The sequence below is a fragment of the Euprymna scolopes genome, chromosome 21, assembly GCF_053919585.1.
Source record: "Euprymna scolopes isolate OS-2025 chromosome 21, ASM5391958v1, whole genome shotgun sequence".
NCBI lineage: Eukaryota > Metazoa > Mollusca > Cephalopoda > Sepiida > Sepiolidae > Euprymna > Euprymna scolopes.
This window is the reverse complement of record NC_136502.1, coordinates 70,984,069-70,996,838: the sequence shown is the minus strand read 5'-3', so window position 1 is coordinate 70,996,838 and position 12,770 is coordinate 70,984,069. Positions and strand designations below refer to the sequence as shown.

Here is a 12,770-nt window from a genome sequence, read left to right as displayed (position 1 = left end):
GTCGATTTTTATTCCGTTTCTACAATTCCAAAATTACGTAATTTTCTGTTGCTTATTTTCCTGTTGTATCATTTAATTATCAGTGATGTTTGAAAGTATTTTTCTTGACAAAAATATTTTGTTTAATTATTCAACATTTTTTGGAACATGTAAATCAACTGCTTTCTTTGAAAGGTTACCTAGAGAATTTATGCAACTTTTTTTAAAACTTTGTTTTTACAAATAAAATAAATTTACATTTTGATGTTATTATCATTTTAGTTTTAGTGATAATTTAAAAACAATAAATATTTATCATTATTACCAATAATGACAAATTAAATTAAATATTTAAAAAATTAGAGACAGATTTTTCCGATTCCGATACCTCCAAAAGTTCCAATTTTTTTACAACCTTTTCGGTATATAATTTATCTTTTATTTTTATCCTCACAAAATGCCGTCCCCTTGTATGTGCCGTTCGTAAAATAGGGACACATTTTTCCGATTCCAATACCTCCAAAAGTTCCGATTTTAAAAAAACTTTTCGGTATAAAATTTCAGATATTTTGTTAGCTTTTATTTATTTTCTAATCGCTAGTATTATATAAAGGAGAGTTGTCTATGTTTATGTGTGGGTGTGTCCAGAGAGAAATGAGCTAGGCGGAGGAGGTAAAGAGTGTTGGGGAGAGGGAAAGGGTAACAGAGGAAGAGAAAGAGAGACGAATAGAGAGCATAGAGGTAGAAGTTTTAACTACATTTTTACCTCAGATAAGCCGGGTAGCCCTGCTAGTTTTATTGAAATAGCATTTTGCTTTCATGTCTGGTGAAGTTCATATATGCATATCCCGATGTAAATGAAAGAGATTCCCTTGCCAGTGTTTCCAACTGCTGTGTTTCAAAAGAGGTTGCTTTTGGTTTTGTTTATTCATTCATAGTCTATGTTTCATAGTCTATGTTTCATAGTCTATGTTTCACTATAGTAACAGGTTATGAGAGGAAGTTCAATGTCTCTGAAATGAAATAACAAACTTTCACAAAAACACTCTGCTGGCTACAACCACTATCTTTTTATTTTCCCCACTCTCTATCTGTGTCTAAATTTAAACGCAGATTCCATGAACAAAGGTTCTTACTCAGAACTGTCCGCCTTTTGGAACATTGTTTCGCTGGTCTGCTTCTCGATTGAATGCAACATGGGAGCGTTCAAATCCAATGTAAACAAATACTTGTTGACCCGTACCCATATATAATCAAATTCTACACCATTAACGATTACTACACTACCACCTTACATTCATTAACCATTATCCTCGAGTGGCCTTCGGGCCTTGCTAAATGGTGACCCCCAAGTGAAAAACAAAATTAAAATAAAATAAATAAATAAAACTATTCTTGGAGTAACTTTGTGAGAGATATAAAGAAATGCAGATATCAAAAATATATTTTTTTAATATTAAAAGATCCATCAACGATGTTATTTGAAGAAATGTTGTATTGTCGGAGGGTATAGATATTAGCAGCTATGCTAGTCGACGATTGTTCCTCTATCTTCTTATTTCCTACTTAAATCAGCACATACATATTTTTTTTCCTATTTTCTCAACATAAAATTGACACAATGAGCAATTTTTTCACGAACATATTTTTCATAGCCGATTGCGGTATATCGCCCGTTTTCCTAATTACTTAAATACTTTGTCTTTATGTGTGCGTCACTTTCTTTCTGTCTTTCTAGTTAACATATATTCTTTTCACTTTTTTCTTCTTTTTTTTTCCTAAAGTTAACATATAAACTACAGTTTCTTCTCTTTTTATGGATGCATATGTGTCTTTTCGATTTTTTATTTCCGTAAATTACAGTTTAACATGTAAATACTGTTGTTGTTTTTTCGCTTATTCGATACATATTTTTCTTTTTGAGCCCATAATTTGTTTGAGTGTGTGGATTTCTTTTCTTTTCTCCAAGTTTACTAAGTTCTTGTCCATTATTTTTGTGTGTATGTGTGTCTCTCGGGTTGTAACATCAGGCCAGTCTGAAAAACATACATGGGTCGTCCCTGATCTTATTTGATGGATCCTTGGGAATGGCTGGAAAGAAGACTCATCTCCATGAATCTCGGGTTGTCATTTCAGCAACTTTTATTACTGATGTTTCCCCATTGGAAAGCTGCTGCTGGCCCGAGACTCTCTCACTCCCGATTCTTGACTTATCAAATACATGTTTTTCCAAAGCTCTACTTAAAGTCCACGTCCCTTTAAACTCTACGTAAGACTACGTCAGACTTTAGAGGTCAACCTATTTTTTACTTATTGTTTCTTTCTAACATTCTTTAATTCTAAAACATCTTAACATAAATAATTCTCTCTCATAAATATTTATTTTGCTATAATAACATTCTATGTTTACAAATATCACAACGATCATAACAATTGTCAACTAGCATACATTCGGCGTTGCCCTGCTAATATCTAATAAAAAATGATTAACACAGTTTGGGCATCTTTCTAGACTACCAAATTCAAGCTATGTAAAAATATTATATCAAAATTTAATTCTTGAAAAATCGAAAGAACTACGACCAAATAGATGAACTGACCAGATTATTGTTGAAACTGGCATGCTACTCCTAACAACTAAAAAATTTGTTCAAAATGATGATAAATGGCAGAATTTTGTTTTCAAATATGTAGTGACGTGCTCTGGAGTATGCAAATAAATCAATTTAAGTCAATTTTAATGTTTCTGCTTTACAATTTTTCTCCCAAATAATTATTTTTCTCTTTTCTTTTTATTTCAACCTTAAATTCGTCTGCGGCAACCAGAATTCTAATCCATATCTCGTTCCCAATAACATTGAAACATTAAAAACTATCAATGAATGTTACATAATAATTACCATTGTTTATACCTCTAATTGCTGAATTTTACTAGTGCCAAATGCCAAAAATTTATTTCATGAACAATCATAGAAAATATTTGCCCCAAATCGTCATAAGGTACAAAGCCTTTCTCTCAGTTTAAATCATAACAAATGCCTTTCTCCCAATTTCAATCATGATCAATGCATTTCCCACAATCTCAATCATAACAAATGGCCTTCACACAATCTTACACATAACAAATGCTTTTCTCACAACCTCCATCATAATCAATGACTTTTCCACGATTTCAATCATAACAAATGCTTTCCCACAATCCCAATCATAATTAATGCTTTTCCTTCAGTCTCAATCATAATAAAATGACTTTCTCCCAATCTCAATCATATCCAACGATTTTCATACAATTTTAATCATAACCAATGCCTTTCTCAAAATCTCAATTATAATCAATGCCTTTCCTTCAGTCTCAATAAAAACCACGATCTCAATAATAATTATTGCCTTTCCCACAATTTCAATCATAATCAATGCTTTTTCCACAATTTCAATCATAATCAATGCTTTTTCAACAATTTCAATCATAATCAAGGCTTTCCCCACAAATCCAGTCATAATCAATGCTTTTTCAACAATTTCAATCATAATCAAGGCTTTCCCCACAATTCCAGTCATAATCAATGCTTTTTCAACAATTTCAATCATAATCAATCCTTTCCCCACAATTTCAATCATAATCAATGCTTTTTCAACAATTTCAATCATAATCAAGGCTTTCCCCACAGTTTCAGTCATAATCAATGCTTTTTCCACAATTTAAGTCATAATCAATGCTTTTTCAACAATTTCAGTCATAATCAATGCTTTTTCAACAATTTCAATCATAATCAATACTTTTTCAACAATTTCAATCATAATCAAGGCTTTCCCCACAATTTCAGCCATAATCAATGCTTTTTCAACAATTTCAGACATAATCAATGCTTTTTCAACAATTTCAGTCATAATCAATACTTTTTCAACAATTTCAATCATAATCAATGCTTTTTCAACAATTTCAGTCATAATCAATACTTTTTCAACAATTTCAGTCATAATCAATGCTTTTTCAACAATTTAAATCATAATCAAGGCTTTCCCCACAGTTTCAGTCATAATCAATGCTTTTTCAACAATTTCAGTCATAATCAATGCTTTTTCCACAATTTCAATCATAATCAAAGCTTTTTCAACAATTTCAGTCATAATCAATGCTTTTTCAACAATTTCAATCATAATCAATACTTTTTCAACAATTTCAATCATAATCAATACTTTTTCCACAATTTCAATCATAATCAATACTTTTTCAACAATTTCAATCATAATCAATACTTTTTCAACAATTTCAGTCATAATCAATGCTTTTTCAACAATTTCAGTCATAATCAATACTTTTTCAACAATTTCAGTCATAATCAATACTTTTTCAACAATTTCAATCATAATCAATACTTTTTCAACAATTTCAGTCATAATCAATACTTTTTCAACAATTTCAGTCATAATCAATGCTTTTTCAACAATTTCAATCATAATCAATGCTTTTTCAACAATTTCAATCATAATCAATGCTTTTTCAACAATTTCAATCATAATCAAGGCTTTTTCAACAATTTCAATCATAATCAATGCTTTTTCAACAATTTCAATCATAATCAATGCTTTTTCAACAATTTCAATCATAATCAAGGCTTTTTCAACAATTTCAATCATAATCAATGCTTTTTCCACAATTTCAATCATAATCAAGGCTTTTTCAACAATTTCAATCATAATCAAGGCTTTGTCAACAATTTCAATCATAATCAATACTTTTTCAACAATTTCAATCATAATCAATACTTTTTCAACAATTTCAATCATAATCAATACTTTTTCAACAATTTCAATCATAATCAATACTTTTTCAACAATTTCAGTCATAATCAATACTTTTTCAACAATTTCAGTCATAATCAATGCTTTTTCAACAATTTCAATCATAATCAATGCTTTTTCAACAATTTCAATCATAATCAATGCTTTTTCAACAATTTCAATCATAATCAAGGCTTTTTCAACAATTTCAATCATAATCAAGGCTTTGTCAACAATTTCAATCATAATCAATACTTTTTCAACAGTTTCAATCATAATCAATGCTTTTTCAACAATTTCAATCATAATCAATGCTTTTTCCACAATTTCAATCATAATCAAGGCTTTTTCAACAATTTCAATCATAATCAAGGCTTTGTCAACAATTTCAATCATAATCAATACTTTTTCAACAGTTTCAATCATAATCAATACTTTTTCAACAATTTCAATCATAATCAATACTTTTTCAACAATTTCAATCATAATCAATACTTTTTCAACAATTTCAGTCATAATCAATACTTTTTCAACAATTTCAGTCATAATCAATGCTTTTTCAACAATTTCAATCATAATCAATGCTTTTTCAACAATTTCAATCATAATCAATGCTTTTTCAACAATTTCAATCATAATCAAGGCTTTTTCAACAATTTCAATCATAATCAATGCTTTTTCAACAATTTCAATCATAATCAATGCTTTTTCAACAATTTCAATCATAATCAAGGCTTTTTCAACAATTTCAATCATAATCAATGCTTTTTCCACAATTTCAATCATAATCAAGGCTTTTTCCACAATTTCAATCATAATCAAGGCTTTTTCAACAATTTCAATCATAATCAAGGCTTTTTCAACAATTTCAATCATAATCAATACTTTTTCAACAATTTCAGTCATAATCAATGCTTTTTCAACAATTTCAGTCATAATCAATACTTTTTCAACAATTTCAGTCATAATCAATACTTTTTCAACAATTTCAATCATAATCAATACTTTTTCAACAATTTCAGTCATAATCAATACTTTTTCAACAATTTCAGTCATAATCAATGCTTTTTCAACAATTTCAATCATAATCAATGCTTTTTCAACAATTTCAATCATAATCAATGCTTTTTCAACAATTTCAATCATAATCAAGGCTTTTTCAACAATTTCAATCATAATCAATGCTTTTTCAACAATTTCAATCATAATCAATGCTTTTTCAACAATTTCAATCATAATCAAGGCTTTTTCAACAATTTCAATCATAATCAATGCTTTTTCCACAATTTCAATCATAATCAAGGCTTTTTCAACAATTTCAATCATAATCAATGCTTTTTCCACAATTTCAATCATAATCAATGCTTTTTCAACAATTTCAATCATAATCAAGGCTTTTTCAACAATTTCAATCATAATCAATGCTTTTTCCACAATTTCAATCATAATCAAGGCTTTTTCAACAATTTCAATCATAATCAATGCTTTTTCAACAATTTCAATCATAATCAATGCTTTTTCAACAATTTCAATCATAATCAATACTTTTTCAACAATTTCAATCATAATCAATACTTTTTCAACAATTTCAATCATAATCAATGCTTTTTCAATAATTTCAATCATAATCAATACTTTTTCAACAATTTCAATCATAATCAATACTTTTTCAACAATTTCAATCATAATCAATGCTTTTTCAACAATTTCAATCATAATCAATACTTTTTCAACAATTTCAATCATAATCAATACTTTTTCAACAATTTCAATCATAATCAATACTTTTTCAACAATTTCAATCATAATCAATACTTTTTCAACAATTTCAATCATAATCAATGCTTTTTCAACAATTTCAATCATAATCAATACTTTTTTCAACAATTTCAATCATAATCAATACTTTTTCAACAATTTCAATCATAATCAATACTTTTTCAACAATTTCAATCATAATCAATACTTTTTCAACAATTTCAATCATAATCAATACTTTTTCAACAATTTCAATCATAATCAATGCTTTTTCAACAATTTCAATCATAATCAATACTTTTTCAACAATTTCAATCATAATCAATACTTTTTCAACAATTTCAATCATAATCAAGGCTTTTTCAACAATTTCAATCATAATCAATGCTTTTTCCACAATTTCAATCATAATCAAGGCTTTTTCAACAATTTCAATCATAATCAATGCTTTTTTCAACAATTTCAATCATAATCAATGCTTTTTCAACAATTTCAATCATAATCAATGCTTTTTCAACAATTTCAATCATAATCAATACTTTTTCAACAATTTCAATCATAATCAAGGCTTTTTCAACAATTTCAATCATAATCAAGGCTTTTTCAACAATTTCAATCATAATCAATGCTTTTTCAACAATTTCAATCATAATCAATACTTTTTCAACAATTTCAATCATAATCAATACTTTTTCAACAATTTCAATCATAATCAAGGCTTTTTCAACAATTTCAATCATAATCAATGCTTTTTCCACAATTTCAATCATAATCAATGCTTTTTCAACAATTTCAATCATAATCAATGCTTTTTCAACAATTTCAATCATAATCAATGCTTTTTCCACAATTTCAATCATAATCAATGCTTTTTCAAACAATTTCAATCATAATCAAGGCTTTTTCAACAATTTCAATCATAATCAATGCTTTTTCAACAATTTCAATCATAATCAAGGCTTTTTCAACAATTTCAATCATAATCAATGCTTTTTCAACAATTTCAATCATAATCAATGCTTTTTTCAACAATTTCAATCATAATCAATGCTTTTTCAACAATTTCAATCATAATCAATGCTTTTTTCAACAATTTCAATCATAATCAATGCTTTTTTCTACAATTTCAATCATAATCAATGCTTTTTCAACAATTTCAATCATAATCAATGCTTTTTCAACAATTTCAATCATAATCAATGCTTTTTCAACAATTTCAATCATAATCAAGGCTTTTTCAACAATTTCAATCATAATCAATGCTTTTTCAACAATTTCAATCATAATCAAGGCTTTTTCAACAATTTCAATCATAATCAATGCTTTTTCAACAATTTCAATCATAATCAATGCTTTTTCCACAATTTCAATCATAATCAATGCTTTTTCAACAATTTCAATCATAATCAATACTTTTTCAACAATTTCAATCATAATCAATGCTTTTCCACAATTTCAATCATAATCAATGCTTTTTCAACAATTTCAATCATAATCAATACTTTTTCAACAATTTCAGTCATAATCAATGCTTTTTTCAACAATTTCAAATCATAATCAAGGCTTTCCCCACAGTTTCAGTCATAATCAATGCTTTTTCAACAATTTTAGTCATAATCAATGCTTTTTCCACAATTTCAATCATAATCAAAGCTTTTTCAACAATTTCAGTCATAATCAATGCTTTTTTCAACAATTTCAATCATAATCAATACGTTTTCCACAATTTCAATCATAATCAATACTTTTTCCACAATTTCAATCATAATCAATGCTTTTTCAACAATTTCAATCATAATCAATACTTTTTCAACAATTTCAGTCATAATCAATGCTTTTTCAACAATTTCAATCATAATCAATACTTTTTCAACAATTTCAATCATAATCAATACTTTTTCAACAATTTCAATCATAATCAATGCTTTTTCAATAATTTCAATCATAATCAATACTTTTTCAACAATTTCAATCATAATCAATACTTTTTCAACAATTTCAATCATAATCAATGCTTTTCAACAATTTCAATCATAATCAATACTTTTTCAACAATTTCAATCATAATCAATACTTTTTCAACAATTTCAATCATAATCAATACTTTTTCAACAATTTCAATCATAATCAATACTTTTTCAACAATTTCAATCATAATCAATACTTTTTCAACAATTTCAATCATAATCAATGCTTTTTCAACAATTTCAATCATAATCAATGCTTTTTCAACAATTTCAATCATAATCAAGGCTTTCCCCACAGTTTCAGTCATAATCAATGCTTTTTCAACAATTTTAGTCATAATCAATACTTTTTCAACAATTTCAATCATAATCAATACTTTTTCAACAATTTCAATCATAATCAATACTTTTTCAACAATTTCAATCATAATCAATGCTTTTTCAACAATTTCAATCATAATCAATGCTTTTTCCACAATTTCAATCATAATCAATGCTTTTTCAACAATTTCAATCATAATCAATGCTTTTTCAACAATTTCAATCATAATCAATGCTTTTTCAACAATTTCAATCATAATCAATACTTTTTCAACAATTTCAATCATAATCAATGCTTTTTCCACAATTTCCATCATAATCAATGCTTTTTCAACAATTTCAATCATAATCAATGCTTTTTCAACAATTTCAATCATAATCAATACTTTTTCAACAATTTCAGTCATAATCAATGCTTTTTCAACAATTTCAATCATAATCAAGGCTTTCCCCACAGTTTCAGTCATAATCAATGCTTTTTCAACAATTTTAGTCATAATCAATACTTTTTCAACAATTTCAATCATAATCAATACTTTTTCAACAATTTCAATCATAATCAATACTTTTTCAACAATTTCAATCATAATCAATGCTTTTTCAACAATTTCAATCATAATCAATGCTTTTTCCACAATTTCAATCATAATCAATGCTTTTTCAACAATTTCAATCATAATCAATGCTTTTTCAACAATTTCAATCATAATCAATGCTTTTTCAACAATTTCAATCATAATCAATACTTTTTCAACAATTTCAATCATAATCAATGCTTTTTCCACAATTTCAATCATAATCAATGCTTTTTCAACAATTTCAATCATAATCAATGCTTTTTCAACAATTTCAATCATAATCAATACTTTTTCAACAATTTCAGTCATAATCAATGCTTTTTCAACAATTTCAATCATAATCAAGGCTTTCCCCACAGTTTCAGTCATAATCAATGCTTTTTCAACAATTTTAGTCATAATCAATACTTTTTCAACAATTTCAGTTATAATCAATGCTTTCCCCACAATTTCAGTCATAATCAATACTTTTTCCACAATTTCAGTCATAATTAATGCTTTTTCAACAATTTCAGCCATAATCAATGCTTTTTCAACAATTTCAATCATAATCAATGCTTTTCCCACAATTTCAATCATAATCAATGCTTTTTCAACAATTTCAATCATAATCAATGCTTTTTCAACAATTTCAATCATAATCAATGCTTTTTCCACAATGTCAGTCATAATCAATGCTTTTGTAACAATTTCAATCATAATCAAGGCTTTCCCCACAATCTCAATGATAAGCAATGCCTTTCCCACAAACTCAATCTAAAGCATAATCAATGCTTTTTTCACAATCTCAATCATAATCAATGCCTTTCCCACAATCTCATTGTTTTTTTTCTTTTGTTACATAGGAGTCACCACTTATCAAGGCCCAGAGGCCATTCGAGGGTAAGGGTTAAAGAGTGTACAGTAGTCAATGGAACAATATCGTAGTAATTGTTAATAGTGGAAATTTGCTAAATTGGATTACTTAAGAGGAACGGCTCATCAAGAACTTGTTTACATTGGACTTGAAGACGCCCATATTGTAGTCAGCTGGAAAGCAGGCAAACGAAAGAGAGTTCCACAGGTGTACAGTTCTAAGACAGAAACTTTGTGTATGGAATCTACGTTTAGGTTTAGACACAGATAAAGAGTGGGGGAAATTATTGATAGTGTTTTCAGCTAAAATCACGAAAATAACGATAAAGCAGAGACAGGCTCGCAACGTCTCTTCTGTGAGAAAGAGGTTGCAGGGAAGAGAAAAGAGCATCCCTGCTAGGCTACGAAGTCTATTTTGAACTCTATCAAGGTAGGATAAGCTGAACTTATCAGAGAGAAATGATTTAATAACTGAGAAGACATTTCCAGTTATACCGTAGCTGGAGATCTTGTGAAGTATATTCAATACCTTTGCCACAGTCTTAATAATGACCAATGTCTTTCCCACAATCTCAATCATAACCAATATTTTTCCCACAAGTTTAATGCTCAATCATAACAAATGCTTTTTCACACAATCTGAATCACAACCAATACCTTTTCCATAATCTCAATCATAATCAATACCCTTCCCACAAATTCAATCATAACCAATGCCTTTCTCACAGTTTCAATCATAATCAATGCCCTTCCAGCAATCTAAATGATAATCAATGCCTTTTCCATAATCACAATCATAACTAATGCTTTTTTCACGATCTCAATCATAATCAATGCCTTTCCGGATTCCACTCCCAATAACATTACTGCATCAAAAACTATCAATGAATGTTACATAATAACAACCATTGTGTATACCTCTGATTGCTAAATCTTACAAGTGCCAAATGCCAACAATTTATTCCAAGAATAGTACCATGTAATGTCTTGCATAATTTTTTGGTGTTGTTTGTTATTTAATGAATCAGGATTTGATTTTGAAAACACAATGTGAAAATTTTAGGACATTTTTTATATAAATAAAAAAAATAATAATAATTAAAAACAAGAGAGAGAGAGAGTTATTAAAAATGACTCCTAACTTTTCAGAAAGTATAAATACTATCTATATGAAAATATATCATATTGGGGTTGGCATTACATTTGCGGCTTTTGTTTCAATTAACCATAGCGAATATTTTTCCACTCTAAATTCCAGCACTTTTTCGAGAATCCCAATCATAGAATATATTTGCCCATAATTGTAATAATTTATAAAGCCTTTCTCACAGTCTAAATCATAATCAATGTCTTTCCCACAATTTCAATCATAATAAAGGCATTTCCACAATCTTAATCAGAACTAATGTTTTTCCCACAATCTCAATCATAATCAACACCTTTCTCATAATCTCAATCATAATCAATGTCTTTCCTATAATCGCAATAAAAACCAATGCTTTTCCCAGAATCTCAACCAAATAATGCCTTTCTGACAATTTCAATCACAATCAATTTTGTGGGAAATATTGTGAGATTGTGGGAAAGGCATTTCAATCAATGCTTCCCCCATAATCTTTATCATAACCAATGCCTTTCCTAAAATCTCAATCATAATTAATGCCTTTTCTAAAGTCTCAATTATAATCAGTGCTTTTTATTCACTCGCAATATCTGTTAATATTTTTGCATAGTTCTAATAACTGTAAAAAAAAATTTTGTTCAAATTTTTAGTTTTGGGAAATTCTTGACTTCTTTGATCTAATTTGTCAGGGCGTCCAATCCGATCAACATCGTAAAGAAATCTGATGCTGAAATAGAATTTGATGCATTTCGATTATCAATAGACTCTGATCCCGTCATTACTTTCAACTGTGACGTCCTTCTCTGTTCAGATCCAAAAGGCTGCAAGGTATGTTATAAAAATTTTATATTTTTTTAGTTTTTTTTTTGTGTGTGAAAATTTAAACTTGGAAATGTTAATCCAATAATATTTCCATGCTTTGTCATATCATGACATAGGACAAATTTCAAACTCACTAATACAAAAGGCATCATTATGTAATGAGAATAACATGCAACAGGCCAGAAAGGTAACATTATTGGGCATGTTATTGACAGAGTAAGGAGAGCAACATAAAGTCTAGTAGAGGGTATCCGCTGTTGGAAAATTACTTTGCATTATGTAAGCTACAACTCCACACTAATAATCAGCTTATTAAAAGAAAAATTTTTATATTTGATCCACTTACAAAGATGGGGTAGGAGAAGATACTCTCACTCTCTCTCTCTCTCTCTCTCGCTCTCTCTCTCTCTCTCTCTCTCTCTCTTTATATATATATATATATATATATATATATATATATATATATATATATATATATATGTATATATATATATATGATTATTTTTTTACTATAATAATTAAATACCTACAGACACTAGTATTTCATCCTTTCGAAAATCATCAGTTATTTATTCTTTTTAAATG

General features: G+C 28.0%; 1 protein-coding gene across 1 annotated transcript in view; it reads left to right on the top strand.

Moving 5' to 3' along the window:
• The window catches only part of LOC145243011 (uncharacterized), a 148,232-nt gene that overhangs the window by 119,897 nt on the left and 15,565 nt on the right, over positions 1-12,770 (top strand). The window contains exon 8 of the mRNA XM_080106129.1: positions 12,053-12,191. Coding sequence (XP_079962255.1) covers positions 12,053-12,191 — 139 coding nt within the window. The remainder of the gene's footprint in view (positions 1-12,052; positions 12,192-12,770) is intronic.